General features: G+C 39.7%; 1 protein-coding gene and 1 long non-coding RNA gene across 2 annotated transcripts; both read right to left on the bottom strand.

Moving 5' to 3' along the window:
• Nucleotides 1–828: 828 nt before the first annotated feature.
• LOC103506406 (MAP kinase-interacting serine/threonine-protein kinase 1) lies at nt 829–18,715 on the bottom strand. The gene is given in 7 exon segments (XM_026821461.1): nt 829–2,211; nt 2,459–2,869; nt 3,725–4,191; nt 4,620–4,652; nt 4,712–4,735; nt 5,278–5,626; nt 18,417–18,715. Coding segments are annotated over 7 exon segments (1,830 nt in total). The 5' UTR covers nt 18,475–18,715; the 3' UTR covers nt 829–1,723.
• Nucleotides 13,843–15,644, bottom strand: LOC113466246. Its single transcript, XR_003390699.1, has 2 exons — nt 15,234–15,644; nt 13,843–14,944 (listed from the first exon to the last, which is right to left on the bottom strand). It is a non-coding gene; the product is annotated as an uncharacterized LOC113466246 (long non-coding RNA).
• Nucleotides 18,716–20,521: the final 1,806 nt, after the last annotated feature.

The raw sequence follows: 20,521 nt of genomic DNA, 5'->3' as shown, positions 1-20,521 counted from the left end.
CCTAGCTTGAGCTTTGATTGAGTGTTTAGTGATATGTATTCGAGTTTGATAACCACTAACGCAGAAGTACTATGTTACTTTGTCGCTTTGCTATATGGCACGTAGTGAACACCGTGTCAGATATTTGCCAATCATTACAAAATGGTCTGAAGATTTTGGCACTCAAAAAGTCGGGAGTTATTGCTCAAATTTATTTCAGAATGGAAATTGACTTCAAGAGACATCGTTTTTTACTGAGACTTACATAAGTCGGGGATTGCATTTGATCTAACAATACCTGTACGGACGGGATGACTGGAAATAATGTCATTTAATATTATTTAGCTGCTGATTTTTTTTTTAATTCCAATATAGGTATTGATTCAAAAATAAAAACCTTGAGCTTTGATTGAGTGTTTAGACATCGTTTTTTACTGAGACTTGCATAAGTCGGGGATTGCATTTGATCTAACAATACCTGTACGGACGCGGGATGACTGGAAATAATGTCATTTAATATTATTTAGCTGCTGATTTTTTTTATTATTATTATTTTTAATTCCAATATAGGTATTGATTCAAAAATAAAAACCTTGAGCTTTGATTGAGTGTTTGAAAAAAACAAGGAAATGTACTATGGAGTATTGGCATGTTTTTTCATCTTCCCGTGACATATTGAAGAGATTTGGTGTTGATTGGCGAATGTGAAAACTGGTCAGTGTGACAGGACAAATACTTGCTCGTACATAGGGGGGTGAGTGTTTAAAAAAAAAAACAAGGAAATGTACTATAGAGTATTGGCATGTTTCTTCATCTCCCCGTGACATATTGAAGAGATTTGGTGTTGATTGGCGAATGTGAAAACTGGTCAGTGTGGCAGGACAAATACTTGCTCGTACATAGGGGAGAATGTTATTGTCCAATATATTTCCTTACCAACTTTTCCTGAACACAAACTATTCGAGACAATGCTCAGATAACTTCAGCAATCTCACCAGTGCTTCATGAGGGCTCATTGTCTAGCTTCCTATGATAAACCAACTCGGCTTTATAGTCTTCTGTTGAATTTATGAAAACTTCTTGTTGGTCCTTTTTTTAGGATGTTTTTCTGTGTTTGATGAGATATTGAAATCCGCATTGGATTAGCTGGTTAAAGTCCTCTTTTGAATCAACATGCTGTTTCCAATGCAGTTTCTTTGCACCAACATAAGGGCAACATGAGGCTATAACTGCTAGAACAGTTACTGGGGGAGTTTGGATACCAGGGGGCCGTAAATATAGGAATATTACATCCAACCTTTCCTATCTAAATATAAACTGTAATATCCATTCAGTGTGACCAATAGCGACAATACAAGCGCCGGAAGAAAACAACTCAGAACCGTTTCTAACCTGACCTAAGCCCTACCTAATCTTATAAGTACGATCTTATCTTATAAGAGGTGAAGACCAGATGACTTAAGGAAGAGGAGGTCACATCAATTAGGAGAGATGTGGAAGGGAAATTAGTCATATCCACCACCTCGCTAGAGGTAGATCCTGAAGATATCCACCAACCAGTTGACACAGAGTTAGATGCTGAAGATCATATCTACCACCAAGTTGACATGGAGGCGTCCATGATTAAGGTAGTAGTATCTACCACTAAGCAACATGAGGATTGAGGATGAAGGTTCAAAAGGTCATAAGAGGAGGGAAGGAGGTGGCGATGGAGAGGGGGTGGAGGAGAGGGGAGGGAAGGATTTCAACCACTCAGAGGAGTGACCAGTTTCGCCAGGAGACTCTGAACATTGACAACACTGGAACCGGATGCGCTGTTGCCACATTGTCCCGCAGATGCGAGGTTGTCAGATTGACTCTGGGACTGCAGACGTTGTCGTCGTTGTACCAGGAGACTTTCCGAGGGAGGGGACAGTCTCATGTTAGTCGGCGTGGCTAACCATTGCTCGTCCTTTGGGTTCTTACAAATGGAGAAGTGTTGCAGAATGACGCGGTTGGCGCTCATGGCAGACTCGGCGAAGGAGGACAGCTCCCGTGCACTTTGGTTACGTCGTATGACTTGAGGTGTGACTAGGGGACGGTGGGCGGTACCGGCGGTAGAGATCCAGGGGTGTTTCAGTACGGAGGCGGCACTCAGACGTTTCCGCGCATCCTTCACCAGGAGACGGCGGATCAGATCTTTAGCCTCATCCGAGATGGTGGACCATTCCCCCTCGGGGAAATCGTAATGGCCTGTGGAACAAACAAACAGCAATTCATGTTAGATATGATGTGATAAAGGTTAGTCACTGAAAATACTTTAGAAACTGTCTGCGTTTTTTTTTCTCTCTTTTCATCAGTTTCATAGAGGATATGAGTGTAAAAATTGAAGCTTTAAACTGTTGGCAAAATCACAATACACTTTAAGCATCATCTTCAAAACTTTTTGTCCTAAAACTACCACCTCCTAGCCACCGTCCTAAAACAATTCTCTGCTTACCTTGCTGAATGCTATGGAACAGAATCTCCTGGCAGGCGTGACAGGTTTCCCCCCGTTGCCAGCCACAGTCCTCGCCACAGTTCCCATAGAACGGTGGATATCCGCACAGGAGAATATACACCACGACGCCCAGGGACCACAAATCACAGCGCTTGTCATAGCCGCTCGCCTCAGGTCCCATGAACGCGTTCACTATCTCGGGAGCCATGAATTCAGCGCTGCCCACGGGGGTCAGCAGGAGCGGAGTAGCTAGGGGGGAATGCACGCTAGTGTTGAACTTGATGCCGGAGCCAAGATCGAAATCACACAACTTGACCGGACTCAGCTGGTCCGGATGAACACAGAGGATGTTCTCCGGCTTCAAATCACGATGGGCGATACCTGGAACAGAGAAGAGGAGAGGGATGGGTCAGTATACGCTTGTGTCGCTCGTGACTCAAATAAATGATCTTTACGTGTATAGTTTTCTTAGGTCGCGTCGCTCGTCGATTTATTTATCTTAAAAACACCTTTAAAAGTACGAGTATAGGGAACGGGGAAAAATTACTAGAATCTGGATCCAAGAACATACTTTCCAGGGAGTAAAGTGCATAATAAAGATAACTGGAAGCGAAAAAGAAAGATAGTATACTTAAGGAAGAAATGATAAATGACGATAGAATGATAACAGAATAGAAACGAACGAATAAATAAAGCTCTGTCAAATCAAATCAGACACGAAAATTTTTCACTCTCGAGAGACAAGAATGGGAACTAACATGTGAAAATATATCACATGAGAAAAAGAAAATGATACCTAGGTGAAGAGCTTCCACACACGCGCTCACCTTTTTTCTTAGAAATCCTTTCTAGGGATAAATCATCTCAAAATAATACGTTCTTAGAATGAGAGGACCATCTCTAATGACTTTCCCTGACTTGGTACGCGGCACGCCCTCATAGCTTATAGTACTGTGCCTTTCCAAATGATCAAAGAATTGAATTAATTATTCTGTCATAATAATAACCATAACCACTTGACTCGTTTCTAGAATGTGAAGTACGTACACAACAACAATATCTGATGAAATTCGTATTTCGTGTTAGCTAATTCCTGTCTGCGTTTTTTTTTCTCTCTTTTCATCAGTTTCATAGAGGATATGAGTGTAAAAATTGAAGCTTTAAACTGTTGGCAAAATCACAATACACTTTAAGCATCATCTTCAAAACTTTTTGTCCTAAAACTACCACCTCCTAGCCACCGTCCTAAAACAATTCTCTGCTTACCTTGCTGAATGCTATGGAACAGAATCTCCTGGCAGGCGTGACAGGTTTCCCCCCGTTGCCAGCCACAGTCCTCGCCACAGTTCCCATAGAACGGTGGATATCCGCACAGGAGAATATACACCACGACGCCCAGGGACCACAAATCACAGCGCTTGTCATAGCCGCTCGCCTCAGGTCCCATGAACGCGTTCACTATCTCGGGAGCCATGAATTCAGCGCTGCCCACGGGGGTCAGCAGGAGCGGAGTAGCTAGGGGGGAATGCACGCTAGTGTTGAACTTGATGCCGGAGCCAAGATCGAAATCACACAACTTGACCGGACTCAGCTGGTCCGGATGAACACAGAGGATGTTCTCCGGCTTCAAATCACGATGGGCGATACCTGGAACAGAGAAGAGGAGAGGGATGGGTCAGTATACGCTTGTGTCGCTCGTGACTCAAATAAATGATCTTTACGTGTATAGTTTTCTTAGGTCGCGTCGCTCGTCGATTTATTTATCTTAAAAACACCTTTAAAAGTACGAGTATAATTCGTTTTGAATTTGATCCAACCAATAAATGAATTGATTGGCTTCAGTTTTCCAAATTCTGGACATCTTCGATGGACAAGGAAATCGTATATCGGTGTAAAGGTTACCCACCTCTAGCCCGCATTAATCTGACAACCACTGAACCGTGGACCAATAGATAACACACATATCAAGGTACTCTTTCTTATATTAACGTATTTAATGTACGCCATAATCACAGTGGAAGGCAAGAAGCCATAGAAAATTGGTTTTCTCGATCAAGTCTCGATTTCTCTCCATCCATCTCCCTGCCTGTGCCTCTACAATTAATAGCCGCTAACAGCTAGCAGACTTATCAGTGGGTTACTAATAAAGACTATAATGAACTCTGATATTTGAAGCAAGGAGAATAGCTCTCCTCTCTGAACTGCCTTGATATCTCGAGTATGGTTCAGACATCCCAATAACTCGCGTTGAACCCAATATGTTCCAAGACCAAATAGAGAATATACGATTTACACATGCACTGATAATATTGTTTGGAATATTATTGACTAGGTCAGCTGTTCTCAACTTTCCCTGACTTGGTACGCGGCACGCCCTCATAGCTTATAGTACTGTGCGACTGTGCCTTTCCAAATGATCAAAGAATTGAATTAATTATTCTGTAGAATGTGAAGTACGTACACAACAACAATATCTGATGAAATCATGAAATTCGTATTTCGTGTTAGCTAATTAGTTTTGAATTTGATCCAACCAATAAATGAATTGATTGGCTTCAGTTTTCCAAATTCTGGACATCTTCGATGGACAAGGAAATCATATATCGGTGTAAAGGTTACCCACCTCTTCAAGAGCGGATCTAAGCATTCTCGAAAGCTGACCAAATCTGAGTATTCTCGATTTTCTTTGTTCAAAGTTGAATCTTTATTGTTTTTTTAATTTATCTGTTTCTGTTTAGACTACGAAGGTGTTTTGGTATACTACAAACAGACCATCAAAAATGTCTACCCATTACTTTCCTATGAAATTGAGCAGCACTTACTTTTCATCGTCCTCATAGTACTCGAGCAGTTGGATGATGTTCGGATGTCCCTGGCAATGATGGAATGTCTCCACCTCCTTGAACACCCGGGACCGTGAGTGTCCCGGCAACTTGTCAATAATCTTCACCGCATACTCGAGCTCCGTCAAAATGTTCACGCACGTCTGCACCGACGCGTAGGCGCCCTTTCCGAGGATTTCTCCCTTGAGTCGATAGAGATCCTGGAAGCATGACGTCACAAGGGAGGTGGCGGTCTTTTTCCTGCGCCGTTTGTTCCGGGCCTCCTCAATGCGCTCCGCGTTGCTTTTGCTCGTCGCTACCGGAACGGAATGATGGAATGAATCACCTGGAACAGAGAAGACGAAGCGTATGCGTCACGTTTGTGGATGTCACAAAAGATCTGGCCAGGGATCTGGCAGTAACAGAGGGTGTTTATTAAAGCCGATGGCCCTACTTATACCAATACGTTTGTGGATAAAGACTGGATGGAGGGATAAGGAAGTTCTTGACAAATTTATTACAATGTTCTTGATCCTGGCCCATAAATCTACAGTCTCATGCTAAAAGACACTTAGGGGTTCTGCGCAAAAACATGTCAAGTTACTTACTATGGAGAAGTTTTCTAAGGAAAAAGGAAGTCCAGAGAAAACAAGCCATACATATTAAGAAAATAAAAATTCCAATGCAGCAAAAATGTCACGAGAAGGTCTAAAACTCTAGAAACTAGACGACATAAGATTACCAACCCAGGAAAAATAATAGACAATACGTAGGTAGGCAGGTAGTAGCTAGCTATAACTATTTCGAAGACTCGTAAAATTCAATGTTTTCGATACACCTAGGATGAGGTATATTTCTATGCAAGTATGCAGCAAACTGGCGTTCCGCAGGTAAACACAAGTTATGGTACCTACGTCTCTCAGTCCACTGTTTACTCTTCACACCTCTCTCCAAGTCAAACCGTCTCCATCACAGTTGAAAACTCACACATGATCGCTATTAGCATTATGATAATTCCCTCACTAGTACCCCTCCTACTGCTCGTACATTCAAATGCACACGTACTCCTATCTAGCCCTCGTGCCAAACAACTTCAGAGAGTTTGTTTCATTCAAGGTTTATTGTTCACACTCGGCAAAAAAAATGACGTCGTTTAATAGAAAATAGATTTCCTAGTAAATAAAAAGAAAAAAAAAAACACATGACGAAACCACCGAAATTATGTATTGTGTCACACAAGATCGGCACATAAATCACACCCAGCATCCGGCAGTTTTTTTTGCCGAGAATTGTACATCAGAAGGGACGCCCCCTCCCTCAGCTCACACATGATCGCTATTAGCATTATGATAATTCCCTCACTAGTACCCCTCCTACTGCTCGTACATTCAAATGCACACGTACTCCTAACAAGCCCTCGTGCCAAACAACTTCAGAGAGTTTGTTTCATTCAAGGTTTATTGTTCACACTCGGCAAAAAAACTGACGTCGTTTAATAGAAAATAGATTTCCTAGTAAATAAAAAAAAACACACACACATGACGAAACTACCGAAATTATGTATTGTGTCACACAAGATCGGCACATAAATCACACCCAGCATCCGGCAGTTTTTTTCGCCGAGAATTGTACATCAGAAGGGACGCCCCCTCCCTCACCCGATCGGTCAATGTGGGGAAATTCAGCCTGGTGAGAAATTCTGGCGTTGTTTCCACCGACTTGTTTTTCGGGTCACGTTTACTCATTGCCCGGTTTTTGACCCGGTTTAATTGCCAACATATCGAGGTGGGGGCGACCCCGGGGGGAAGGGGTCAGGCAGAGGGCTTCTGTCTTATCACAGACAGAGAAACAATGTGCCTGACGTGTTTTCAGTGCGAACACATTGATGTTCTCTAAAATAACGTTTTCTTTATTAATCCTATACGTACGTTTATCAGTTCAATACACAAAATAGAACATAGATAACTACAGATGGATAATTAAGTAGGTATAACAATGAGAAAGAAAGTAAAATGCAAAGTACAAAATTGGGTTACTTACGCTATCGTTAGTATCAATATGAAACCCTATTTTGGATTCAAAAGGGCAAAGGTTAATTGCTGAGTTCAAAGCTTGCCTTTTCTTTGTCCTCAATGAGATCCAAATTTGACGAGCAAGAGTTTCCCACTAGTTCTCGAGATGAAAGGACATGAGGAATGCGAGATATATAACAAAGACTAATCCCTAGATACCTACAAGATGGAATAGTTTCTAGTTTAAAAAGGAAAGATGATACATAAACTGCTGAAATTAACAAATGCTATTTGTAATGTGATGAAACGCGGGTAGACCACGACTGGAATTCAGAATTAAGGGATTTCAAAAGTGTAGAAGAAAATGAGACAACCTTTCACGTAGAAATCAAACTCCAGCCCATTCAGAGCTGTACCTATAGACCACGACTGGAATTCAGAATTAAGGGATTTCAAAAGTGTAGAAGAAAATGAGACAACCTTTCACGTAGAAATCAAACTCCAGCCGAGCTGTACCTACCAATTAAGGGATTTCAAAAGTGTAGAAGAAAATGAGACAACCTTTCACGTAGAAATCAAACTCCAGCCCATTCAGAGCTGTACCTACCTTTGTCGACTTTACTTCAAAACCCAAAGCTCTAAGAAACTCTAGCTTTAAAAGCTCCGGTAAGTACAACCACATTTCAAGGAGAACATAAGTAATAAAGCCGGTAGAAAGGTAAATACTTGGGACGGTCGTAAAGAACTACAACATGAACTTGTGACCTGGGAAGCATAATTATCAACCCACCAAGCAAATCATCAGCAGAAAAAGCAACGTAACAATACCGTTGCTGCCAACATTCATATTCACCCCACGCCAATCACTACACACCTATTGTCATAGAAAATGTTCTGGGCAAGGCAATCTTTCTGCATGCCGCTGGCAAGAAATCTCCACATGAACTCGGATCCGAATGAGAGCAACAAAGAATCTACAGTGCAGTAGTCCAGTAGCTGATGGTAGCACAACAGTATATCATAGAAAATGTTCTGGGCAAGGCAATCTTTCTGCATGCCGCTGGCAAGAAATCTCCACATGAACTCGGATCCAAATGAGAGCAACAAAGAATCTACAGTGCAGTAGTCCAGTAGCTGATGGTAGCACAACAGTATACCAGAGCATTCGAACCAACAGCAAGCCGGGGCAAACCTCTACGCCACTTCTCAAATGACCTTACCTATCCTTGAGTCCGATTCGAAACGATTGATTTTCTAAACGTGACTTGATTTCGAGTGGGAGTGCACAACGCCAAGGGAAAACAAGTTTGCTACCTTGTGACAAGCTGACAAGAGGTTGGCGAAACAATTGACATGTCAGTGTCATATTCTTCTGGCAATGTAATTGCATACGAGTGGTAATTGGAGCATCATAATTTCGTTTTAGGTCGTCCCTCGACAGCTAGACATGAGGTCAATAGTTTAAACAACACCCACACCTTCAAATTAAATAACTTGAAATTCTGACAGACAAAGAGACAAGGGTAACGTGAAAATTTACAAGCTGCAAGTCAATAAAGAGAATGGGGCAGGTCAAAAATAACTTGAAATTCTGACAGACAAAGAGACAAGGGTAACGTGAAAATTTACAAGCTGCAAGTCATTAAAGAGAATGGGGCAGGTCAACTCAAATACTCAATCAAAAGATTAAAATAACTTGAAATTCTGACAGACAAAGAGACAAGGGTAACGTGAAAATTTACAAGCTGCAAGTCATTAAAGAGAATGGGGCAGGTCAGCTCAAATACTCAATCAAAAGATTGATTTTCAACATCCAATCAATATTCTGTGTGGCGCTGAAAATCTTCAAAATAACATCATCAGCCAACAATGTCTGAGTGTTTGAAGTTTGAACTACCTAAGTATCTTTGGAATAAAGGTTTGAACCAAATTTACTTGGCGTTTAACCAGCACGACCATCTAGAACTCGACCAAAACACGAAAGTTCCTTTCATTAACAACAAACACCATGCCGTTATCACTTGTTATCAAGGTTTGAACCAAATTTACTTGGCGTTTAACCAGCACGACCATCTAGAACTCGACCAAAACACGAAAGTTCTTTTCATTAACAACAAATACCATGCCGTTATCACTTGTTATCATTTCTTATCAGTACTGATAAGAAAATTAAGGGATTTCAAAAGTGTAGAAGAAAATGAGACAACCTTTCACGTAGAAATCAAACTCCAGCCCATTCAGAGCTGTACCTACCTGTCGACTTTACTTCAAAACCCTCAGCTCTAAGAAACTCTAGCTTTAAAAGCTCCGGTAAGTACAACCACATTTCAAGGAGAACATAAGTAATAAAGGCGGTAGAAAGGTAAATACTTGGGACGGTCGTAAAGAACTACAACATGAACTTGTGACCTGGGAAGCATAATTATCAACCCACCAAGCAAATCATCAGCAGAAAAAGCAACGTAACAATACCGTTGCTGCCAACATTCATATTCACCCCACGCCAATCACTACACACCTATTGTTTTGCAACTCGATAAATAAGGGAGGGCTGGAAAAAGAAGAGAGGGGAGTGTACAAAAGCTCTTTATTCAGGAAAATCGTTCAGAAATAGGAGTTTATAGGAGGCGAACACTCTACCAGCAAAATTCCTTGAAGAGATACTTACAAGATAATAAACTACTTACATCATTCGTCAATAAGGATACTGCTTATCCCCCTATAGGAGATATTAGAGAAATGTTTAAATTATTGCAGGCATAAACTACGCCGCAAAGCTGTTTAGCAGGAATGTAGGAACAGCTCTTAGCAAGGTCAGAGGGTGGGGGACTGGGGGTGGCTGGCAGGAGTTTAGAACGCAAAATGTTTAAATTATTGCAGGCATAAACTACGCCGCAAAGCTGTTTAGCAGGAATGTAGGAACAGCTCTCAGCAAGGTCAGAGGGTGGGGGACTGGGGGTGGCTGGCAGGAGTTTAGAACGCAAAAAAACACCGAGAGCAGAGATATATGCACAACGCAATTCATGTGGCAAAACTATTTTCTAAAGAAAGAAAATTGGAAGAAAAAAGAGCAAGGGCGCGTGAGATTAAGGATAAAGGAGTTTAGTGTCAGGAGTGGTCGAATAAGAAATGGAATCTAGTTGGTGAAGACAGGGTCGGACACGTTTAGCAGGAATGTAGGAACAGCTCTCAGCAAGGTCAGAGGGTGGAGGACTGGGGGTGGCTGGCAGGAGTTTAGAACGCAGTTTAGCAGGAATGTAGGAACAGCTCTCAGCAAGGTCAGAGGGTGGAGGACTGGGGGTGGCTGGCAGGAGTTTAGAACGCAAAAAAAACACCGAGAGCAGAGATATATGCACGACGCAATTCATGTGGCAAAACTATTTTCTAAAGAAAGAAAATTGGAAGAAAAAGAGCAAGGGCGCGTGAGATTAAGGATAAAGGAGTTTAGTGCCAGGAGTGGTCGAATAAGAAATGGAATCTAGTTGGTGAAGACAGGGTCGGACAACGACATGGCAATATGAGGGATTTTTTGATGCCTACCCAATATACCGATTCCGATTGAAGTAGGTACTTAGCTAGACTCAAGTTTCTCATCAAAGGTACCAAAGGAAGATGAGAAGAAAGGAAGCAATAGAAATTAGTATGGTTTCATCTAAAGACGAGAGATCAAAGAGACAAGATTTGAATGATGAGTAGAAAGAGAATTTCTCAATCAACTGCTGCTGGAGTAAAGGAACTCTTCACTTTCGAGCAGTATAAAGAAACTTAGGGCAGTACTTATAACGAAGTTAAAACAGTACGCTTTAGCTAATTGATTGACAATTAGTACGTTACCTATAAGTCATTTAAACTATTGTTCCTTATTCATACAAATCATACAACCAGCTGGGACTAATTGAACGTGTTAAGCGAATTTAGAATGCCTCCAATTTAATATAGGTCATCATCTCTCATTACCATATCTTGGTAATGTGGGTATCATCAATAATTCATCTGCTATCTCTACAGTCCAGAACTAGACGACTATTCTTTTCCCTTAATCGTAAAAACTACTAGTAATACAATCTTCATTGTGCTCTCTTCGCAATTAAACGGATGATTAATCGAAATAAAATCAGACCAATTAAATTACAACTAGTATCTATCTAATAGGTAATTCATCTCCACCAGGTAAACACCCAACCCAAACGAACTTAATCAACCAGACGGATTTTCATGCTCTACAGATTCTGATGATCAAACTAGCTCTTAAATACGGTACCATCCCACATTCACAAACGAAAGCTTAGATGAGTGCTGTCAAACTTAATTACAATGAGTAAAAGGAATGATATTTGTGTTAAGCTCGAATACTCGTCACAAATGTCGTTCTCCGATTATTGCATTTCGCTAAATTTGAAGCCATGACTTGGACTCAAACCACCAACCTCCAGATCCGAAGTCCGCCCACCACCAAGGTTGACAAGTCACAATAAAGTACATTTTAATGAAATTCATATCTGACATTCCCTAATGAAATCTGACATTCACGAAACTTTGGAACGACAGGAATGACACACAATGCATGAATAAAATTGCAAACTCGACATTTCCTGAAAATTCCTCTAAAGCGGAGTCTGGGGGGGAAAGCTTTCACCAGTCTCTGCTACCCACTCGAAAAATCTCGTGAACGAAATGAAAACGGGAGAGAGTGGTACATGAATGAAAGAGAAAGGAGAAAAGCAGAAGCAAAAGTTGATAAAAACGGAATAGCGGGGAGAGGAGAGGGAATAGGAAAATTTGACGAGGGAAAAAAGGATGCGAAGGGAGAAGAGAACAAGAGAAGGAAGCGGGAATAAAAGAACGTGAAAGCGGAGAGGATACAAAAAAGGAAAAGCCAGAGAGGAGAAAGGGAGCTGGAGTGTGCACCCAGACATAAAACAACGCTCTAACTGCGTCATAGCATTTAATATTTGAACTCAACAGCATTACCCATGGTACTTGAGATATTATTTTCTGATTTATATATTTGAAGCGGGAATAAAAGAACGTGAAAGCGGAGAGGATACAAAAAAGGAAAAGCCAGAGAGGAGAAAGGGAGCTGGAGTGTGCACCCAGATATAAAACAACGCTCTAACTGCGTCATAGCATTTAATATTTGAACTCAACAGGATTACCCATGGTACTTGAGATATTATTTTCTGATTTATACATTCGGAACATTAAACAGACATCGGGGAGATACCAGAGCACACAGCTGTGAAAGCAAATACACTGAAAACACAACAAAAATACACATGATGGGTTCATTTAACTCAAACTATGTACTCAAAGATATAATACCTTATTATCTATCTCAAATACTACTCAGAAATAATATTTAAGCAATGATCAAATAGGAATGGAGAAAATTAGCTTTTATGGAATCACGAATCATCGTGTACTTATGTTTCTTTATGCTGCCAAAAACTCCAAATTGTCCTGAACAAAGTGATAGACAATTTATGGAATCAAAAGAAGTTTAAGTACCATAGAAGTCCATTTTTCTGCAAATGGTTTGTTTTTATTTTTCTGTGAAGTTATCGTGTATTTGGTCAATATGATCGGTTTTTGCAACTAGCTCTCTCTCTTCTTATCTTTCCTTTGGACTCATGTTCATTCCCGATTGTAATGGATTTGTGGGGATCAGCTTTCTTGTGGGGGTGGTTTTGGTGGAGTTTTTTTTTTAACCAAAGGAACTGGCACAAATGAGCAGTGACCCTGGTTATTATAGGGTTAGGTTAAACACAAGAAGGAGTTTTCACAAGTAGAGCAGTGATTGGTGTTATTATGGGGTTAGGTTAAATTCGAAAAGGAGCTTTTCTTTACCACGGACGTGACTTCTGCATAATTACCCTCCATTTCCTGAAATACTCAAGATATCAGCAAAAGTCAAGGAAACCTATAAGTAGGTACTAAGTACATAAATAGGAACCTATCCCTGAACCTCCCATCTGGATAGACAACCTTGAATGACCCCGGCCATGATAATACCTAACCCTTTCGAAAAACAATATACAATCAATTTTGTCCCCAACCTCTTCCATTTGACTCAACTGCCCTGTGCGGTCCTGACTCCTCTCTCATTCGATCAATTCTTTTCAGACGCGAAAGGTGTTTTGAGGTTAAATTTTATTCGTTCAGTGAACCGTTGAACGCGGAAAAAGGGCTTTCGAAGGTCTGATAGGAAGAAAATTTGACGAGGGAAAAAAGGATGCGAAGGGAGAAGAGAACAAGAGAAGGAAGCGGGAATAAAAGAACGTGAAAGCGGAGAGGATATAAAAAAGAAAAAGCTAGAGAGGAGGAAGGGAGCTGGAGTGTGCACCCAGACATAAAACAACGCTCTAACTGCGTCATAGCATTTAATGTTTGAACTCAACAGCATTACCCATGGTACTTGAGATATTATTTTCTGATTTATACATTCGGTACATTAAACAGACATCGGGGAGATACCAGAGCACACAGCTGAGAAAGCAAATACACTGAAAACACAACAAAAATACACATGATGGGTTCATTTAACTCAAACTATGTACTCAAAGATATAATACCTTATTATCTATCTCAAATACTACTCAGAAATAATATTTAAGCAATGATCAAATAGGAATGGAGAAAATTAGCTTTTATGGAATCACGAATCATCGTGTACTTATGTTTCTTTATGCTGCCAAAAACTCCAAATTGTCCTGAACAAAGTGATAGACAATTTATGGAATCAAAAGAAGTTTAAGTACCATAGAAGTCCATTTTTCTGCAAATGGTTTGTTTTTATTTTTCTGTGAAGTTATCGTGTATTTGGTCAATATGATCGGTTTTTGCAACTAGCTCTCTCTCTTCTTATCTTTCCTTTGGACTCATGTTCATTCCCGATTGTAATGGATTTGTGGGGATCAGCTTTCTTGTGGGGGTGGTTTTGGTGGAGTTTTTTTTTTACCAGCTACTCTGACATTTTCATTTTGGAAGGAGTTACTTTCCTGCGTTCTTATGTACGGTGAATTTGGACTGTCAAACTGCGGATGGTCGAAGTTTTCCCACGAGGACTTTCCATTTTTAGCCAGAGTTTTCATTTTCAATTCTTATCAATGTACTTTCAGATACAAAATAGGTATTTCTACTCTAATTTTCTGATTCTCAAGAGTTTTTTTCATCACTTTACTTCTAAACCCTTACTTTTATATACCTAGTGAGTTTGTGAGAGCCCACAGATCACGTAAGTATGTTGAAAACGACTGTTTGTTTGCGAAACCTTCTTCAACCCAAGGGGCTTCACTAAGCCTTTTCCCTGATGGAAAATCCAAGCCTTTGAAGTTCGTTCAGATCTTGGATATCTTCGATTAGATGTAACAATCCTCCTAAGCTGATCTATTTACAGAGCCAGCTCTGCTGAGAACACTTCTCCTCAAAAAAGTAAAAATATTCAAATTTCAAGAACTTATTCTCAACACGAATTTCTTCGTTTTCCATTATCTTATTTATCCCACAAGCAACTCTTTAGAATCCTCTACCCAAGATAATGCTAATACGTTTTTAACATACTCGTATATCTTCGTGACGTAATACAAGAGGGGATAGAAGACTACGCCTGGCTGTTAGTTCAACAAGCTCCAAGCTATAAGCATCCCAGAGACCTCTGCGTCTGTTATGTAGATACAAAACGTTCAGAAAACAGCTGTAGGATGTAGAATTTCGAGTCGTACGACTACAGGATGTTACGAAAGTCAACAGATTGTTGTTGAAGAGTTGAACGTAATTGATGTTTCTGTGAATATTATCTAGATATTATGTAGAATGTAGGAAGTTTGACTTGTTATGGAACACTCGTTACTTCGAATAGATCGTCTCTTGTAATGTTACACACAAAATGTCTGAATCCTGAATTCGAAGTCAAGAGTTTAACGCAAGGTCTGAAATTGGGACCTCTGCGTCTGTTATGTAGATACAAAACGTTCAGAAAACAGCTGTAGGATGTAGAATTTCGAGTCGTACGACTACAGGATGTTACCAAAGTCAACAGATTGTTGTTGAAGAGTTGAACTAATTGATGTTTCTGTGGATATTAGATATTATGTAGAATGTAGGAAGTTTGACTTGTTATGGAACACTCGTTACTTCGAATAGATCGTCTCTTGTAATGTTACACACAAAATGTCTGAATCCTGAATTCGAAGTCAAGAGTTTAACGCAAGGTCTGAAATTGAAAAAAAGAGTTCAAACCAAAACACAATTCCACAAATCAAAGTGGTCATTTGGGGATTTGAAATTTAGGATAGGTACAGAACACAACTGAGTTTTTATAAGTTCAGAAAGGTTCATCACCCCACCAACCCTTTAAGACCTTGTAATGTTACACACAAAATGTCTGAATCCTGAATTCGAAGTCAAGAGTTTAACGCAAGGTCTGAAATTGGAAAAAAGAGTTCAAAACACAATTCCACAAATCAAAGTGGGGATTTGAAATTTAGGATAGGTACAGAACACAAGTGAGTTTTTATAAGTTCAGAAAGGTTCATCACCCCACCAACCCTTTAAGATCAAAAAGAGCCCTCAGCTGGATTGAATTTACCTCGAACCCCTGTATACGCGAGCTGTGAGGCACGAACCCAGCCCGTTTCTTTGTTTACAATTTTGGATTATTTTGATGCATAGTAGAAACCGGTTTCATGAATTTTTGTTTGTCCCTTTCAATACCTGTTTTGGTTTTTTGAAATCAAAATACAATAATAAGGGGAGCTATGGAATGGAAAGTTTTGAAGTTCCCATTGTATTCTACCCTCAAATTTATCGAAAACGTTGAATGAAAGACCATGTTAGTTATGGTCTGGTTTTGGGACCATTGACCAATGATCATTTGGCTACTGGATTATTTTGATGCATAGTAGAAACCGGTTTCATGAATTTTTGTTTGTCCCTTTCAATACCTGTTTTGGTTTTTTGAAATCAAAATATAATAATAAGGGGAGCTATGGAATGGAAAGTTTTGAAGTTCCCATTGTATTCTACCCTCAAATTTATCGAAAATGTTGAATGAAAGACCATGTTAGTTATGGTCTGGTTTTGGGACCATTGACCAATGATCATTTGGCTACCGGTTTCCCAACGTAGGTTAGGTGTGACGTATAAAGACGTTAGAATTCATGGTTTGTTGACTTCTCGAGTCGATTTCCGTGTCAAGAAAATTTGAATACCAAATCTTGTATTTTCTTCGATGGAGGTACACTTTAATCTAGAAGTTTTCAAAAATTGGACAAAGGATGATGTGTCACTTGGCCTCAAGGAATTTTCCTTGTGCTTCGTTGTTGTATAAGTGATATCACCACACGACAAAATTTGAACTATCAAGTAAAAACAGTAAGTACACATAATTTGTTAAATTTGTGGACCATACCAAATCTTGTATTTTCTTCGATGGAGGTACACTTTAATCTAGAAGTTTTCAAAAATTGGACAAAGCATGATGTGTCACTTGGCCACAAGGAATTTTCCTTGTGCTTTGTTGTTGAAGTGATATCACCACACGACAAAATTTGAACTATCAAGTAAAAACAGTAAGTACACATAATTTGTTAAATTTGTGGACTATCTAAGGATTCTAAGGACTTTCAATCATTAAGTAGGTATAACAATGAGAAAGAAAGTAAAATGCAAAGTACAAAATTGGGTGCTTCGTTGTTGAAGTGATATCACCACACGACAAAATTTGAACTATCAAGTAAAAACAGTAAGTACACATAATTTGTTAAATTTGTGTACCATCTAAGGATTCTAAGGACTTTCAATCATACCAAATCTTGTATTTTCTTCGATGGAGGTACACTTTAATCTAGAAGTTTTCAAAAATTGGACAAAGCATGATGTGTCACTTGGCCTCAAGGAATTTTCCTTGTGCTTCGTTGTTGAAGTGATATCACCACACGACAAAATTTTAGAAGTCCATTTTTCTGCAAATGGTTTGTTTGTTCTTTTTCTGTGAAGTTATCGTGTATTTGGTCAATATGATCGGTTTTTGCAACTAGCTCTCTCTCTTCTTATCTTTCCTTTGGACTCATGTTCATTCCCGATTGTAATGGATTTGTGGGGATCAGCTTTCTTGTGGGGGTGGTTTTGGTGGAGTTTTTTTTTTACCAGCTACTCTGACATTTTCATTTTGGAAGGAGTTACTTTCCTGCGTTCTTATGTACGGTGAATTTGGACTGTCAAACTGCGGATGGTCGAAGTTTTCCCACGAGGACTTTCCATTTTTAGCCAGAGTTTTCATTTTCAATTCTTATCAATGTACTTTCAGATACAAAATAGGTATTTCTACTCTAATTTTCTGATTCTCAAGAGTTTTTTTCATCACTTTACTTCTAAACCCTTACTTTTATATACCTAGTGAGTTTGTGAGAGCCCACAGATCACGTAAGTATGTTGAAAACGACTGTTTGTTTGCGAAACCTTCTTCAACCCAAGGGGCTTCACTAAGCCTTTTCCCTGATGGAAAATCCAAGCCTTTGAAGTTCGTTCAGATCTTGGATATCTTCGATTAGATGTAACAATCCTCCTAAGCTGATCTATTTACAGAGCCAGCTCTGCTGAGAACACTTCTCCTCAAAAAAGTAAAAATATTCAAATTTCAAGAACTTATTCTCAACACGAATTTCTTCGTTTTCCATTATCTTATTTATCCCACAAGCAACTCTTTAGAATCCTCTACCCAAGATAATGCTAATACGTTTTTAACATACTCGTATATCTTCGTGACGTAATACAAGAGGGGATAGAAGACTACGCCTGGCTGTTAGTTCAACAAGCTCCAAGCTATAAGCATCCCAGAGACCTCTGCGTCTGTTATGTAGATACAAAACGTTCAGAAAACAGCTGTAGGATGTAGAATTTCGAGTCGTACGACTACAGGATGTTACGAAAGTCAACAGATTGTTGTTGAAGAGTTGAACGTAATTATTGATGTTTCTGTGGATATTAGATATTATGTAGAATGTAGGAAGTTTGACTTGTTATGGAACACTCGTTACTACTTACCAGCTCGGCTAAAAACCTCCTCTCCCTTGTTAACTTCTTCACTAATACTTTCGACCATTTTGAGAGAAATTACAACCTTACCAGCTCGGCTAAAAACCTCCTCTCCCTTGTTAACTTCTTCACTAATACTTTCGACCATTTTGAGAGAAATTACAACAAAAAAAAATAGGTAAATAGGTGTATAAAAAAATAGAAATAACGCTTCTACAATTAAATTAAAAAAATTATATCACAGATAACTAAACTATAGTACAAAAAATATAACAAAATGCTAGATGGTCATTTGATTTGGATTGTTACAACTTCATCGCAAGATAACCCGCACTTCAGAAAATCTCATTCACTTCATGCTAGCACCGTTTCATAACTCAAACTAAAAACAAAACTTTTCTTTTCCACGGACGTGACTTCTGCATAATTACCCTCCATTTCCTGAAATACTCAAGATATCAGCAAAAGTCAAGGAAACCTATAGGTACTAAGTACAAAAATAGGAACCTATCCCTGAACCTCCCATCTGGATAGACAACCTTGAATGACCCCGGCCATGATAATACCTAACCCTTTCGAAAAACAATATACAATCAATTTTGTCCCCAACCTCTTCCATTTGACTCAACTGCCCTGTGCGGTCCTGACTCCTCTCTCATTCGATCAATTCTATTCGGACGCGAAAGATGTTTTGAGGTTAAATTTTATTCGTTCAGTGAACCGTTGAACGCGGAAAAAGGGCTTTCGCGCTTTCGAAGGTCTGATAGGAAGAAAAATCGTCAGCGAATTTTCTAGATGATCCCCAACCTCTTCCATTTGACTCAACTGCCCTGTGCGGTCCTGACTCCTCTCTCATTCGATCAATTCTATTCGGACGCGAAAGATGTGTTGAGGTTAAATTTTATTCGTTCAGTGAACCGTTGAACGCGGAAAAAGGGCTTTCGAAGGTCTGATAGGAAAAAAAATCGTCAGCGAATTTCCTAGATATAATTTCCTTTAGGTGATGGAGCTAATAAGAGAGATAAGTGTTACAGAGACGTGAACAAACATATGTACATACAAACCATCTAGGTATCTAAAATGCTAAATCGTCAATTTCACACCGAAAACCTACCTACCTAATGGGAGTAAGTATGGGAGACTACGAAAAATAGACAAGCCACATAGCTCAATGGACAAAGGATAGGGACATTTAGTTAAGCACCTCCTAACGAGGTTGCTACCTGGAAGGGTGGCCGTCCAGCTGCCTACTGAGTAAAGAGAGGGAAGGGGAGCAAGGAATTTTCTGATTCTCAAGAGTTTTTTTCATCACTCCACTTCTAACCCCTTACTTTTATGTACCTAGTGAGTTTGTGAGAGCCCACAGATCACGTATGTTGAAAACGACTGTTAGTTTGCGAAACCTTCTTCAACCCAAGGGGCTTCACTAAGCCTTTTCCCTGATGGAAAATCCAAGCCTTTGAAGTTCGTTCAGATCTTGGCCATCTTCGATTAGATGTAACAATCCTCCTAAGCTGATCTATTTACAGAGCCAGCTCTGCTGAGAACACTCAATAAGTATGGGAGACTACAAAAAATAGACAAGCCACATATGTAGCTCAATGGACAAAGGATAGTTTAGTTAAGCACCTCCTAACGAGGTTACTATCTGGAAGGGTTGCCGTCCAGCTGCCTACTGAGTAAAGAGAGGGAAGGATAAAGAGAGATAATAGAACACTTCGGATCTGAAGAGGATGGATGATAAATTCAGCAATGAAAAATGAGACCAAAGTTGAATGACTTGGCAAAATGAAATATATTTATTAACCCACGAGTGTTCCAAGGTTCAGTATCTGACATCTCAAACCTAATGCCTTTCTCCTCAGTCAGTCATCTGGTAGACAGTCAGTAGTTAGGTATGGTTTTAAAACTAGGATTTTGGAGGTATGTACATGAGTACACACTGACATCATAGATCTTTCAAGAGAATTAGTCCTACTGAAGGGTGAAGGGTAACGTGTAGGTAAGCACTCAGCTAAGTTTATGAGGGTGGATAAAGCAGAAGTAGATAGGAGGTAAGTAGCAAACTGAATTGAACTTAAGTAGGTAAGTAAAGTTTTCAACAGAGGAAATTAGACAACCCAAAGAAAAAGAGACAAGTAGCAAGCACCTAAATAAGTGAGTAGGTAAGTACTTAAGTAGGTATATCATTGATT

Source organism: Diaphorina citri, unplaced genomic scaffold (assembly GCF_000475195.1).
Source record: "Diaphorina citri unplaced genomic scaffold, Diaci psyllid genome assembly version 1.1 scaffold233, whole genome shotgun sequence".
Taxonomy (NCBI): domain Eukaryota; kingdom Metazoa; phylum Arthropoda; class Insecta; order Hemiptera; family Psyllidae; genus Diaphorina; species Diaphorina citri.
This window is presented reverse-complemented; position numbering and strand designations above follow the sequence as displayed.